Source organism: Balaenoptera acutorostrata, chromosome 10 (genome assembly GCF_949987535.1).
Source record: "Balaenoptera acutorostrata chromosome 10, mBalAcu1.1, whole genome shotgun sequence".
Lineage (NCBI taxonomy): Eukaryota > Metazoa > Chordata > Mammalia > Artiodactyla > Balaenopteridae > Balaenoptera > Balaenoptera acutorostrata.
Genome location: NC_080073.1, coordinates 40,229,602 through 40,245,404, shown reverse-complemented (window position 1 = coordinate 40,245,404; position 15,803 = coordinate 40,229,602). Strand labels below are relative to the sequence as shown.

The 15,803-nt window shown below is 50.5% G+C and overlaps 1 protein-coding gene across 1 annotated transcript; it reads left to right on the top strand.

Annotated features, from left to right (window-relative positions):
- Positions 1–2,534: 2,534 nt before the first annotated feature.
- LOC130708996 (antibacterial peptide PMAP-37-like) lies at positions 2,535–4,443 on the top strand. Its single transcript, XM_057554071.1, is given in 5 exon segments — positions 2,535–2,732; positions 3,369–3,476; positions 3,619–3,690; positions 4,296–4,335; positions 4,338–4,443. Coding segments are annotated over 5 exon segments (507 nt in total). The 3' UTR covers positions 4,427–4,443.
- Positions 4,444–15,803: the final 11,360 nt, after the last annotated feature.

Below are 15,803 nucleotides of genomic sequence, written 5' to 3'. Positions count from 1 at the left end.
ATTTTCCTCATGAACTGGACAACTCAGGGAGCTGGTGGGTGTTCCCCAACATTTGGGGGCACAGCAGCCTGAGGTCCAGTTCCCCTTCCTGCCCAGAGTCTCATGGACAGGAGGGATGGCTGGGAGGAGCAAAGGAGAGGGGAGACGCAGGATCAGGCCTCATACCTGACTTTGTTGGGGTGAAAGGTGCATGAGGATTTCTCAAGGACCAGATGTGGAGTCAGGGGCAAACCCGCCTGGGGACAAGGGCTGTGGTGTGTCTCCCGAGAAGACCTCCACTCTGACAGGCTGTGAGGACTAAGCCAGGAAAGCCAGACTGGAGGCATGGGAGGCAGGCCCCCACCACGGGAGTTGCAGTCTAAGGGCCTACACAGGATCCAGGGAGGATGGGGAAGGGGACTTCAGTCGGAAGAGTGAGCAAATGCAAAGTTTCAGAGGCAGGAAAGCACAGGGAGGATTTCAGGGTTACCTAATAGCCAGTAACCATGTGTATTGCTAATTATTTTCTACTGTGATCATCTGCTTTTCCTCCTTCGACTTGGGGAAAGAATACAGCTTGACCAAGAGGCCCCTGGGGCAACACCTGGACTGGGAAACCAGGTTGCACAGAAGCCCAGCTCTCCTTCCTTCTCCAAGGCTGAGTGTGCAACCAGCGCCATCCATCCAGGCTGCCACCTTCTGAGGTGCCCTGGCCAAGCCCCCAAGAGTCCCGCAGGCCAACTGAGTCCAGGAGCTGCCCCAGGCCTCACAACCACATGGTCATTCCTCCAGAAAACTGTACAAGAATCTCCTTCTTGGCCTGTGGCCCCTCTATTGCTTTGGCCCATGATCCTTCCGGCTGTGTTCTCACCACCTCCCACACTGGCCCCCCCAGCCTGGTGTCTGATCCACAGCGCTGGACAGGGAGCCACTGGGGGTCAAATCAGAAGAGACTTCCTGAGGCTGTGGGAGCCAAGAGGAGGAGGTGTCATTTCTGGTTGGAGGTCAGGGAAGCCTTCCCCAGGAAGGGCAGCGCAAGCAGAGGGATCAGGCGCAGAGACGGGGAAGAGCAGGGGGCTCAGCGCTGTCTGAGTGGTTGCGGTGGATGGGGCAGCCTGACACCTGAGGCCTGCAGGGCAGGGGCTGAGGGCAGCAGGGAGCATCAAGACCCAGACCCTGACGCCCCTGCCTCAAGGCAGCGGGGGAAATGGCCACATCAGTGCTTGGCGTGAGCCCCTAGACAATGGTGTGGAGGGCGGACAGTGGTCTGGGGAGAGCCTGGAACCAGAGAAGGTGGAGTCCGGAGGCTGTGGCTACGCTTGAGAGGAGAGAAGACGGTGGTAGGAGCTGGGCCGGGCTGGTGGGAGGCCAGAGGGAGTGTCCTCAGGAGGAAGAAGGAGCAGGTGGGGCTCCCAGGCTTTCAGCTCAGGGCTCCTGCGGCGGCACCCAGCCAACAGCAGCCAACAGCCCAGTGCGGACAACCAGGGGCACTCATGGGAGTCTTGAGCTCAGAGATACAGACCAGTGATGTGTGTCCTTGATAACTGGTATCTTGAGAAGGGCTTTGCCCAGGAGTGTGTGAGGACTGGGAGGAGAAGCAGCCCGGATGCACCTGTGCCAGCCCTGCCTCTTCGGAGGAGGGTCCTTGGAGGAGACCGAGCAGGAGCCACGGGGGAGGCAGGAGGGCACCCAGGAGAGGGGCATCAGGGGAGAACTGGTCAAGGGCCATTTCAGGAGGACAGAGGGGTCCCCAGAGTCTGTATAGTCGAAGACAAGGCTTGAGTGTGAATTTGGATCCAGTGAGGACTGGCCAGCCTGCAGTGGCCTGGAGTGTGAGAGACGGCAGTGAATTGGGGTCCCAGTGCAGATGACCCCTCCCATGCTTGGTTGAGGAGGGGTCAGGGGAACAGGCCATGTCTGGTGGGGACCTGTGGAGAACTATTTGACCCAGAAAACCGTGTGGATGAATCCAGGACAGGAGACAGATGCAGCCAAGCCCCTGACTGGCGGAGGGCTGGACCCAAGGACAGGAAGGTGGAGGTTGAAGTCTGCCTAGGGACAGGCTGGGCGGGTAAGACTCTAGTAGGGGTTGGTGCTGTCATCCATTTATCCAACGTTAACTGAGTGCCGCTTGGGTTCCAGGCAGTGCCTGGAGTTGGAGGTTGGTGCCGAATACACTCCTTTACCCTATTCCTGCGGAGGCCAGAGTGAGGAGGCAGAGGGGACGTAAGACAGAGCCTGGTCCTCCCTCTCCTGAAGGACTCAACGCTCTTGAGCAACCCTGCCTTTGACACTCCCCATGGGCCCCAGGAGAGGCCAAGATGTTGTCAGGGAGATGGAGAAACCATTTCTTCACCTTCACAGGAGGCTTCCCTTGCCCACTGCCCAGCAATCCCGTGAGGCAACAGCAGGAGCTGAGGCAAGGCCAGGTCACAGCCGGGGAGGAGATCAGGGATGGGGCAGGTCAGGGAGACGTGTGGTTGGGCCATTGCATCAGGCCCAGGAGGGACATAAAGGACGGTCCTGCATGCTGGGAGGAGACCGACTTGGGGACCATGGAGACTCAGAGGGCCAGCCTTGCCCTGGGGCGGTGGCCACTGTGGCTACTGCTGCTGGGACTAGTGGTGCCCTCGGCCAGCGCCCAGGCCCTCAGCTACAGGGAAGCTGTGCTCCGTGCTGTGGATCGCCTCAACGAGCAGTCCTCAGAAGCTAATCTCTACCGCCTCCTGGAGCTGGACCCACTTCCCAAGGCCGTGAGTCAGGAGGGCCCTGGGGAGGGGGCTGTCTCCCGCCAGCCCTGGCCACACTGTCACCGCCTCTGCTCAGGCTGTACCTCCTGTCAGGAAGGCACTTCTCCCTCTAGGTGGGCTCCCACGTCTTCCAGGAAACCTTCCCAGAGCTGGGTCCCCTCCCAGCACGAGGCTTCCTGCCTTAGCATCTCTACTGTGGGAACAGGCGCCCTGTACACCCCTTTTGGGCCTAAGGGTTCTCTGGGAGCTCCAGGGATAGAGGGGGGCCCCTGGCTCTGCCATGTGACTTCCCTGCTTTAAGTTCCCTCTTAACTCGGTGTCCCCCTACCCAGGAACGACTCTGCTCAGCCTGGAGGTTCCAGTGACAAGGTGTTTCCTTGCAGGTGGTCCCTGACTTGCCTCCGCCCCTCTGTGGGGAAGGTGTTCTCATCAGAGCTGGTCTGAGGTCCCCTCCTGCTCTCTGTGTGCCCACGAGGCCAGGAGTGGGCTCTGTCCCCTTCCCCTGTGCACCCAGCACCAAGCCCAGGGCCAGGCACACAGGAGGGGCTGGAGAGGCTGCCGTCTAGGTGGGGGCAGGGAGACAGATCAGAGAAGGAAGCATGAGCTCAGCTTAGTCACCCCACTTTGATCCTGGACCAGGACGAGGACCCGGACACCCCGAAGCCTGTAAGCTTCACAGTGAAGGAGACCGTGTGCCCCAGGACATCGCAGCAGCCCCCGGAGCAGTGTGACTTCAAGGAGAATGGGGTGAGGCTGGGGGCTGGGGGCACTGGCGGATGCTTCCCAGGGATCTGAACAGGGGGCTTTGGGGAAGATTTCCAGCCCCTGTGTTGAGTTTGGGAGGTGATGACTCAAGGGTTCCAGTTTGACCTCGAGCCTCCCTTTCCAGCTGGTGAAACAGTGTGTGGGGACAGTCACCCTGGACCAGTCCAAGGACCAATCTGACATAAACTGTAATGAGGTGAGTGGCCCCTTCTGTGTTGTGGAGCTGATAATGGGATGGGTTGTGGAACATCCTTTGGACCAAATACCTGCTGCCCCTTCGAGGGCAGAGAAAGGCCCTCCTACCCTGGTCCCTCCCTCACCTGAGCCCCAGGTCTCCAGGACGGGCTCTGCCATCCCTTAGAGCAGTGGTTCTCTAAGTGGGGTCCCCACCCGGGAACCTGACAGAAAGGCAGATCCCCAGGCCCCACTCAGACCTCCTGAATCAGACTCTGGGCTGGGGCCCAGCCATTTGCATTTTCACAAGGCCTCCAGGAGATTCTGACTGTGCTGAATTCTGAGAGGCACTGACTAGAGTAATGTGCTTTCAGCCCCTGCTCCAGTCCAGCTTTGTTGGGATGGGCTTGTGATCCTGGGAAACCCCTTGCCATCTGTGGGCCCCAGTTTTCTCATCTGTCTGTGAGTTTAGGTATTCAACCACATGCTCCAAGTGTCACACTGGAAGTGAATTGGGGCCCCAAGCTTTCTGCAGTGGCCCAGGAATGGGGGTGTTCAGGTGGGGTGTGGTCCTGTCTTAATCTTGAGCCAGTCCCCAAAAGAAGCCTGTTTCCTCCTGGTTCACAGATTCAGAGTGTGCGGCTATTACGCTGGGTGCTTCGCTTGCTCTGGAGAGGCAGGAGAAGATAGGCAAAAAGACTGAGAGAATTGGTCGGAGAATCAAAGATATCTTTGGGATATTTCAGCCCAGTGAATAGTGCTAAGAATCAGCTTATCCTGGCTCAGACTTTTGGACTCTGAAAAATAAATTCTTCTGAAAACAATTTCCTACGCATTCAAATTCACTTATCTCCTCTCCTCCGTCTTACCAGGAACAAGTCCTTAACTCTGAGAGTCCTCTTGGGTGTGGGTGTGTGTGGGTGTGTGTGTGGGTGTGTGTGTGTGAGAGAGAGAGAGAGAGAGAGAGAGAGAGGATCACTCCTGTTAACATAGAGATGGGTGAGGCAGCTGTTCCTTCCAGGTGGGCATGGGGAGAGGCAGCAGGGCCAAGAGGTCCAGCACAGCGTCTCCATTCTCGGGTCCCTCCCGTGCCCTTCACACGCCTCTGCCCTCCTCCTCCAACCCCCAGTAGGAACTTAAGGAGACCTGCTCTGTGTGCAGTGCTGGTGGGGATGCTGTCCCTGCTCACATGGAGGTGACAGTCCGGAGGGGCCAGGCATTTGTTAAACGCTCACAGAGTCGTTCAGTCTCAGGGCTAAGCCTGCAGTTACAATACCCATAACGTTTCACTTCCCCTTGACAGTCGTAACTCTGGAAAAGCCCACCCCTCATGGCTTTTCCTCTGGCATTGAACACATCACTGTGGCCGTTTCTCAATGCCATTCAAACAAAAAGCAACCACACTCATAGAAAGAGGGATCAGATTTGTGGTTACCAGAGTGTGGGTGGAGATTGGACGAAGGTTGTAAAAAGTACAAACTTTCAGTTATGAGATACATAAGTACAGGGATGTAATGATGACTATAGTTAACACTGCTGTGTGGTATATTTGAAAGTTGTCAAGAGAGTAGATCCTAAGAGTTCTCATCACAAGTAAAAAAAACATTTTTTTTTCTTTTTGTATCTATAGAGATGATGGATGTTAATGAAACATTGTGGTAATCATTTCACAATATATGTAAGTCAAATCGTTATGCTGTACACCTTAAACTTATACAGTGCTGTATGTCAGTAATATCTCAATGAAACAGGAAAAAAGTACTTTTTTTTTTTTTTTTTAAAGCTAGGCCTTTTTTTTTTTTTAATTATTATTTATTTATTTATTTGGCTGTGTTGGGTCTTCGTTCCTGTGCGAGGGTTTCCTCTAGCTGCGGCAAGCGGGGACCACTCTTCATCGCGGTGCGCAGGCCTCTCACTATCGCGGCCTCTCTTGTTGCGGAGCACAGGCTCCAGACGCGCAGGCTCAGTAATTGTGGCTCACGGGCCTAGTTGCTCCGTGGCATGTGGGATCTTCCCGGACCAGGGCTCGAACCCATGTGCCCTGCATTAGCAGGCAGATTCTCAACCACTGCGCTACCAGGGAAGCCCAAAAAGTACTTTTTAAGAGTGTAAGAGGATTATTGCAGCAAAAAGTTTGTGAACCGCTGCCCTAGAGAAACTCTCCATGGGTGTGCAAGGAGACATACAGGATAATAGCCAATTGGAATATTGGCCTATTTTTACAATAGAACTCTTTTTTTAATAAATTAATTAATTAATTTATTTATTATTTTGGCTGTGTTGGGTCTTCGTTTCTGTGCGAGGGCTTGCTCTAGTTGCGGCGAGCGGGGGGCCACTCTTCATCGCGGTGCGCGGGCCTCTCACTATCGCGGCCTCTCTTACTGCAGAGCACAGGCTCCAAACGCGCAGGCTCAGTAGTTGTGGCTCACGGGCCCAGTTGCCCCGCGGCATGTGGGATCTTCCCAGACCAGGGCTTGAACCCGTGTCCCCTACATTGGCAGATTCTCAACCACTGCGCCACCAGGGAAGCCCATACAGCTGTGAACAAAAATGAACGGATTACCGTATATCATTAAAGAAACTGCAAAATGAGCTAGTAGATACGTTATAAGGCTATTTATAGAATGTTCAAAAGCATGGAAAGAAGACTACGTTTTGCTTATGGGTACCAGTGGTAAAAACAGAAAACGTGCCGGAGGAGAAATCAGCAGGTCAACGCGGTAATACTGTCTTTCTCCGAACCGCGAGGGTCGCGCTCTGGTCCGAAACTACGCTTCCCGGCAGGCCACGCGCTGCGCCGTGACGCACTTCCTGCAGACGCACGATCTTCCCTTTGCACCGCCCGTGGCCAGGGGCGGGCTGTGAGAGCTTTTAGCGAGTGGACGCCCAGGTTAGCGTCGCTGTTGCTGCCGCTTCGCCTACCCAGGCGCAGATGTGGACCTCGCAGGAGCAATTCCGGCTTGGCAGCGGACGGTGAGTCGGGCGAGCTGGCGAAGTGCCAGGGCGAGAAGAGGGTGACCGCACCCCCCCCTCCCTCCGGCGCTCCGACCTCAGGCGCCGGGCTGGCGTGGGCGGTATCCGAGGCTGAGGCTGGTCCTTCAGGAGGTGTGGAGGTGGAGGGTGCGCGCTGTGGGCTGTGCAGATCACACTTCCCGACTGCTCGCCTTCCTTGTGGGTGGGGCGGGGTTTCCTCCTGTGGTGTCCAGTACCCTGTCCTCGTGGTTTGCAACTACTTCTCCAAATCTCCCCGCTTCGACTTCCGCCTCGGGGGTCCCATTTGCGCTGTCCACTCCGGCAGCCTTTGGCTGCCAGTGACTATAGAACGCTTGAGGTGTGGCGAATGCTACTGAGGAACTGCATTCTCATTCTTAATTTTACTTCCTGTTAATTAATATCTAACTGAATAATGAAGAAGTCTAAAACATTTTTCCATCAGACACAAGGTTATTGTTTTGCTAAGACTACACTTCCCTTTAATCCTTGAAAATTTAACGTCTTTTTGAGATGTGCTGTAAGTGTCAAATACACACCTGATTTCCAAGAGATGGTTGGGGGGATTTCCCTGGTGGTCCAGTGGGTAAGACTCCGCTCCCAATGCAGGGGACCCGGGTTGGATCCTTGGTCGGGGAACTAGATCCCACATGCATGCTGTGACTAAGAAGTCTGCATGCCGCGACTAAAGATGCCGCAACCAAGATCCCGCGTGCTGCAACCAAGATCCCGCGTGCTCCAACTAAGACCTGGCGCAGCCTAAATAAGTAAATAAAATAAATAAATATTTTTTAGAAAGAGAGAGATGGCTGGGAAAAAAGTATAAAATATTGATTGAAATGATAATATCTTAGATATGTTGGGTTAAATGTTATTAAAGGTAATTTCACTTTTTATTTTTTAAAAGATTTATTTATTTATTTATTTTTGGCTGCCGTTGGGTCTTCGCTGCTGCGCGCCGGGGCTTTCTCTAGTTGCGGAGAGTGGGGGTTACTCTTAATTGCGGTGCGCGGGCTTCTCATTGCGGTGGCTTTTCTTGTTGCGGAGCACGGGCTCTAGGCGCGCGTGCTCAGTAGTTGTGGCTCATGGACCCTAGAGTGCAGGCTCGGTAGTTGTGGCGCATGGGCTTAGTTACTCCGCGTCATGTGAGATCTTCCCGGACCAGGGATCAAACCCGTGTACCCTGCACTGGCAGGTGGATTCTTAACCACTGTGCCACTAGGGAAGTCCCGAATTTCACTTTTTTTTTTTTTTGGCTGCACGGTGGGGCAATGCGGAATCTTAGGTCCCCGACCAGGGATCAAACCCATGCTCCGTGCAGTGGAAGCACGGAGTCTTACCCACTGGACTGCCAGGGAAGTCCAGGAAATTTTAAATTACATATTTGGTTGGCACTGTAGCTCTCATATTGCTCTTGGATAGCGCTGCCCTGTGAGAAGGGATATTTTTGCATCTGGTAGAGCCTTCCTAGCCTCTTGGGGAAGGCTCCTAGAGGAGCTGATGTGTCTGGAGGGCATTCTTACCCTGTCTTGTCTGAGGGGTCTGTATCTACCACATTGCATGTTTCTGTTGGAGGTTCCTGCAGAATGGCTTTTTCAGCCCCTTTTCCCTAGCCACCATGAGCCTTCCTGGGGTGGGTTGTGCTGTAGAGAGAAAAGTAAGGACATGATGGTGATTTGAGAGCATGAGATTGGAGGAGGATGCATCTCTCACAACCAAATGTCTCCTGAGACTCATGTTTTCTTTTCTACCAAGGTGAAGAAGATTCTAATGGTTTTAGAAGACATGTTTACACTTTTAATAGATACTGAACTGCCGTGTAGATGGTAGTTTGCTCCCACCAATTATTAAAGAGGCACTGTTTCCTCACTGAGTTGAGATGCCATATTTGCCACATACTATGATTAGATTGCCCTTTCTTCCACCCACCCATCCATCCATCCATCCATTCATTCATCATTCCATCCTTCTTTCTCTGCAATCTGAATTGTAGATATGACCAACCTGTGATTGACCTGTATCATGAGGGAGGGGGGAAAAAACCTTAATTGCTTTTAGGCACTTAGAGTTTTGGAGGTCACTTGTTGCCAGAGCATAACCTAGCTTATCAGTCAGATAGTGATCCTTTTCTCCATGTCAGTCTGAAAAGTCTGGCTTCTTCAGTGTGAATTCTAGATGTCTGGTCACTCTGCATTTTCATTCAGTCGTTGGTTCGATAGGCATTTATTGAAGCAGTGATAAGTGAAGCTGCTCTGAAACCAGAAACTTAGATACTAGGCTTGGCGCTGCCACTTGGGAGTGATACAGTCTTGTGAGCCAGTGACCTAACTTCCCAGTTCTTGGCTCCCTCTTTTGTGAGATAGAGGTAGCAGCAGTATTTACATCATGGCTTTGTCATGAAGATTAATGAAGCAGTGGACTTAGCGCGGTGCCTGGTAAGTGGTACCTGCTTAATCAGTGTTAGCTACTGCTAGTGGTAGTTCTAAAAGAAGAGCTGTGTAGGATAAGTTATGCTGCAGTAATAAATGACCTCAAATCTCAATGGCAGTCTAACAACAGCAATCTAACTGGAATCCTATCTAACCCTTAGTGGGTTAGCTTTGGCTCTTGGGTTAGCTTTGGCTCTACTTCGTGTCCTTTAGATCCATGACCAAGGGTGAAAGGGCAGACCCTATGTGGGCAAGGAGCACTGTGACAGAGGGAGAAGAGCAAGAGAGATGAAACCACACAGTGGCTCTTAAAGTTGCTGTTTAGAAGAGAGACGTCATTTCCACTCACATTTCACTGGTGAGGCAAGTCACTTGTATGTGCCTGATGTCAGTGGGTGGGGAAGTGTAACCCGTTTGCAGAGAAGGAAAGCCAATACTTGGGAATAGCACAATCCAGTCCGAGGAATTTACCCTAATTGCTAGGATTACAAAAATGTCTGAAGAATTGTATTAAGCACTGTCAGGGACAGGTAGCTGGGGGAGTCCTGGAGAAAATAGGATAAGTCAGAAAAAGACTGTAAGAACATGAAGTTATATCTGGGGACTTTCTTTTTTCTGTTCCAGCTTTTATAGATTGGTGAGGACAAATTGGCATAGTCTCAGGGTCAGAGTTTCCCTTCAACTTACTCTCTCCTAAAAAGTCATATTGAAGAACTTCCCTGGCGGTCCAGTGGTTAAGACTCTGTGCTTCCACTGCAGGGGTAATGGGTTTGATCCCTGGTCGGGGAACGAAGATCCTGCATGCCACGTGATGCGGCCTAAATAAATAAATAAATAAATAGTCATATTGAAAAGAGTTCAATGTATGCATCCCCTTCTTTCTATTCTGTTTCATTACTCTATCTATTGCTGTACTACTGCTAAAGCACTTTTATTTACTATGGCTTGACAGTGTGTTGTCATATTTTAGAAGACAAGTCTTCTTAGTCTTTATTTTCATAATTTTCTTGGCTATTCTTATATATTTTCTTTAAAGGAATTTTAGAATTATCTTGTCTAGAGCCATAAAAATTCTCTGTTGTGATTCTGACTGGTGTTGCATTGAGTTTATTTAATTTGGAAGGAATTGATTGGCTTGCAGTATAATTCACCTTGTCCAGAAGCATGGTATGACTCTTCATCTACCTGCATATCCTATTATGATCTCCTGAATAAACTCACATTCTAGAAGGGAGATAAATGGAGAAACTTAAACGTAAACATGTAGTGTGGTGTGATTGAGAAGAGACCCAGGTTGGACATAAGAGGGAGTTACACCTCTGCCTGTGGCATTGGAGTATGAGTCAGGAAGGCTTACTGGAGCAGGAGAACCTGAGTGGTCACAAAGGGGCAGTAGTCAGCAGTGGACTGAGACTCTAGTCAAGGAGTCTGCAGCACTTCAGGTTCTGTAACAGCAGTTCCCTAACACTGCTTGCCTTTCTCTGGGCCATGTTGCTGGAGGTCTTTGACTCAGGTTTGTGGGGAGACAGATAATGCAAACTTCTGATGGGGTCATATGCCTTACAGATACCGGAATGGAAGATAGACAGCTTCCCAGAAGACAGTGTAGGGCCTGGGGCTCTACCTAACTGATGGGACTTGGTTCAAAACTCAGTATTGTAGAAACTCCTTAGAGCACAGGGAATTGACTACAGCTGGAACCTAGACCAGCAGAGCCAGAAGCTGGGCATTGCATGCCCTGCACAGGGTTTGAGAATAGAAGCCCAGGTACTGTTCCGTCATGGCCATGGTATTACCTGCCGCTTCCATGAAGAGTTGGAGACGTGAGAGTAGTGGGGGTTGTTGAAGTCTCTGCCTTAAAAGAAATAGTATGCTAATCGTGGGGCTTATCCAAAGTGGCTGAGCTGTTTGGTGCTAGCAGCAACCTGATAATCCAGACCTTGGGCTGCTAGCTGAGGACCTGATCTCTTCCCCTCCCGTCTCCTCCTCTCCTGTTCCTTTAAGATGGCTGACAAAGGCCAAAGTGTGATGGGAAGAAGGGAGGGAGGCTGTGCCAAATGGTCCTGAGTGAGGTAGCTGGCGGGAGCACGCAGTGCTCAGGTGGCTTTGTAGCTGGGCACTGCTGATGGAGGGGAGCCTCTGGCTGCTGTGTGGCTCCAGTAGGGGCCTTTCCCTCTCTGGCACTCACACCAAGGCAGGTGTGTATATTGTGGGGCTGAGGGTCTCAAGTTTTGGGGGACTTTGGGGATCCCCCATTAATGTATGTTATTCCCATTTGTGATTTTCCAGGTATGGAGGGCAGGGGCTGGTGCTTGTGGAAGTGGGGCTGGAGGAGGTGGGTCCCGCTCCCTGATCAGGCCCGTGATACTTCCTTGTAGAAAAAGCAGCAGCCTGTGGGCTCCATAGCTATAGCCTGTGTGGTGGATGCTCAGAGCTTCCCTTGATAGACTAACAGGTGAGTCAGTGAGCTGTGTCCAGCAGGTGGTACAAGGGTTAAGAGAATGTGTGGAAAGATTTAACAGTGTAGGATTGAGGCTGCTATATTTAGAAGGCCTGCTTGCAAGGTTGGCCCTTTGCTGGCATCTGGGAACTTGGCACTTGACCTATTCCCTAACTAACAGGTATAGTTCATTGTACCTTGACACCTACCTTCCTTCTGGGAGTCTGGAATTTTTATACCTTCTCAGCAGAGGGTGCCTACATGACTAACCCCCAATAAAAACCTTGGGCATCTGAGGCTTTAGTGGCCTTCCCTGAGTAGAAACTCTGCACATATGTTACTGAATTTTTCACTGTTGGAAACTCACTTTGTCCCCTCATGGGAGGGAGAGAGCATGAGGAAGCATGTGCCTGGATTTCTCCAGACTCTGCCTGTGTCATTTTCCCTTGCTGATCCTGTTGCATATCTTTTTGCTGTTATAAACCCTAACAGTGAGTACAACTGTGTTGAATCCTTAGAGTCCTTCTAGTGAGTCACTGAATGGGGGGGGTGGTGATCTTGGGGACCCCTGATACCGGGATCCAAGTAAATGTAATTTTGGTATCAGTGCCAGAGAAGTTTGGAAGCCAAGGCACTGAATGCCTAGCATCTGGCTGGGAAGCTGTGCTTGAGCCAAGTTCTCAGCAGGGCCAACCTTTACTCTTTTGAAGTGGCCAGAGTTGAACCCCTGGACTTAAGGAGTCAATGAAAGGAGACACTACACAGTTCAGCAGAGGGGAGAATACCAGTGGGAAGAAAAGAGTTCTGCATCACCCATAGGGCCTATAGCAACCGGTACTCCATTGCCAAAGATGCTCCCTTGCCCTAGTCCTAGAGACCACTGGCACCCCAGAGACCAGTGGCAGCTGCAGATCAAGTTCATGACTGTCTAAGAGGGAGGTGTCTAGACCTCTTAAGTTATAGTCAGGAGCGGATGGGCGCTGAGGTATTGAAGGGGAAGATGGGATTGGCTCTGACACTCCAGTGGTGCCAAAACTCTTTTCTGGAACCAGGATTCCATCTGAAAGCCTAGCTGTCAAACCTGAAATAGTGACTGTGTCTCCAACTGGGAGAGGCATAGTTCCTCCCCAGTGCCCCGCTCAAGTCCGGCAGATAGGAGTCCTGTGGATGTCTTTCCTGTCAAGTCTTCAACTACCAAGTCCCTGAGGCAATGGGCAGTATCTAGGGCAGGCCTGGTATGGTAGTCCCCTGCTAGCCCCTACCATACCCCAGACCTAATGGAAGATGTGGCACCCCAAAGAAGCAATTCCCTGTGCCCAGGATATCCCATAGGAGAGCTTAGAGACCCTGAAGGAAGTTGCAGAGGACAGAGACTTAAGGGCAGTGAGGGATCAGGACAGGTCTTCATCTGGGAAAACGCAAGGGTTTTCCCTGGTGGCTTGTCATGGTGGTGTTCTGGAAGGCTGCCTTCAAGCCCTAGGTCATTTCTGGCCTGAGATGGGTCCAGTGTTTTGGTGATGGTGAGTTCTCTGAGGTGTCTCTGAGCAAGCAGGTGGCCCTGAGACTGCTCAGCCAGTACTTTAACCTGGCCACCTTCAGGAACCTGGTTGCTTATAGGAAGGCCATGTACCAGGCCTTGGAGAAAACCAGGGTATGAATTGGCAAGCCCTTCTCAGCAGTCCTGAAGAGCTGGAGATCAACCAGAGTCCATGTTGGAATGGGCCCATAGGGGCTTCAAGCTGATTGGCCTCCAACCCAACAACTGACTAGCAGGTAAACTGAAGGTGGGTTGTGCAGGCAGTGAAACATGGAATTAAAAAAAAGGAAAACAGGACCTGAAGACACACAGCTGCCATTTCTGACAACTGCCCACCATCTGAATGCCAAAAGTCAGATTGCTACAATAATGGCAAAGACCTCAGGGGAGAAGACCAGAGTCCAAAGCAAATAACTTTGGATATAACAAACAAGTGCAGTCTAGAATAGGGCTTGGCAAACTTTTTATGTAAAGGGCCAGGTGGTAAATATTTTAGGCCTTGTGGGCTTCATGGTTGCTGTAGCAACTACTCAACTCTGCTGTTGTATAAAAGCAGCCAAATAGGTAAATGAATGGACATTGCTATGTTCCAATAAAACTTTATTTGTGGACATTGAAATTTGAATTACGTATGATTTTCATGTGCCATGTGATAATATTCTGTTTTTTACTTTTTCAACCGTTTAAAAATATAAACACTCTTCTTAGCTCATGAATGGTATAAAAACAGGCAGTAGACCAGATTTGTTCTGTGCGTAGTTTGCCAACCCCTGGTCCAGCACTTAGCTCTTTGTCCTGTGGTAGGGGCATCTCTGTCTCCTTCCGTCCACTCTTTGAGGATGGGCTCTACCTCTGCCCAATGTGCCAGGTCCAGTTCAATTGAAGGACAGTAAAATTGAAGAAAGTAGAGACAGTAACCACCAAGTTGAACTTTAAAAGGAGAATGATTTTCCCTGTTGTCATGAATGGCAAAGATGTTTTTTAGTACACTGAGCTAGAAAGGATCTTTGACTTCCTTGAATGCTGTGCAGAGTGTCCAACATGGACAGAGGCACCTGCTGGTGAAGTCCTGGACTGTGCCTGTCATCCAACACCTCTTGCCGCTCAATGGTCTCATGATGGGGAGAGAGGATGACTCCTAAGAGTCAGTTGAGGGATCCTCAACTGTGTGAGGCTCGGCTCAGCTGTGTGAGGCTACTCTGTGTACCTCAGTTTTCCCACCTGCTTAGTGGGATCAGAGCCACCCTGTCTCTGGCAGGGGGAGGCTCTGAGCAGACTGAGAAGCCACCTCCTTGTGTGCCGCTCAGATCTAGCCACTGGGAGTGGTCAAATGTGGTACTCATTTTTTTCTTCTAAAACTTTAGAACTTGCAATAGTAAGATTACTGGATTTTTTTTCCCCTCTTGCATTTATCTTCAGGAACCTGGTTGCTTATAGGAAGGCCATGTCAGAAAAACAGTAGCTAAGTCACTCAAACCACAGTGCTAACTACGGTTGTGACTTGAAAAATTGCCCAAGATCCTTATCAAACAACACTATAATTTTATTTTTTAATTTTAAACTGCTTCATTTTTCACAGGGATGTGCAGTTCTGGATGAACGTGTAGATTTGGGACATTTTATGGGACAGAATGATGGTTTTCTAAGGCATGTAGGAGGCTGTATTGTGTAAATGTCTTTCTTGAATCATCTGACACATTCTCCTCAGCTTAGTACAGAAGCCAGGGTTGCTGTTGGGGTCCATTTAGAGTGTTTCCCCAGATGGTGATTATTTCAACAGAGCTGACATCATCATCACTTTGAGGACCTTTTTTTTTTTCAATACCGAGAACAAGGCCACCCTTGGCTAAATCCCTCCAACTAACCACACTGTAACCCTCTGAGGAGCCCAAGAAGGAGTGGGTCAAATTATAAGCTTCCATATATCTTGTAGACAGGTATGCCTTATCAGTATCTCCCTCTCTTTCTCACTGATGTGAGGGGTGTCAAGGAGGAAGCTTAGGGCTACAGCTAAGACCCTCCTCTAGTGATGCACTGTGTTCCGCAGGGATCAGAAGCATGTTCTTTTTGTTTCCTCTCATTGAAGAGATGGCAGGGAAAGCTTAAGCTTCCACCCAAGGTGGTTTTGTGTGTGTGTGTGTGGTGGTGGTGTTTTTTTTTTCTTTTTTATTGGAGTATAGTTGGTTTACAATCTTGTGTTAGTTTCAGGCACCCAAGATGTTAAAGCCTTGCCTTTTAAAATTCCATGGTAATTTGTTTGTTTGTTTTTAAATAAATTTATTTATTTATTTATTTATTTTTGGCTGCGTTGGGTCTTTGTTGCTGTGTGCAGGCTTCTCTAGTTGCGGCGAGCGGGGGCTTCTCTTCAGCTAGCAGGGGCTACTCTTCATTGCGGTGCACGGGCTTCTCATTGCAGTGGCTTTTCTTGCTGCAGAGCACAGGCTCTAGGCATGTGGGCTTCAGTAGTTGTGGCACGCAGGCTCAGTAGTTGTGGCACGCAGGCTCAGTAGTTGTGGCTCACGGGCTCTAGAGCACAGGCTCAGTAGTTGTGGTGCACAGGCTTAGTTGCTCCACGGCATGTGGGATCTTCCTGGACCAGAGCTTGAACCCGTGTCCCCTGCATTGGCAGGTGGATTCTTAACCACTGCGCCACCAAGGTAATTTGTTTTTAAGGGGAGTAAGGCAAGCTGCATTTTAGAAATGCTGTTGTAGTGGTCTTTAATACCTTCTGCTCTTTA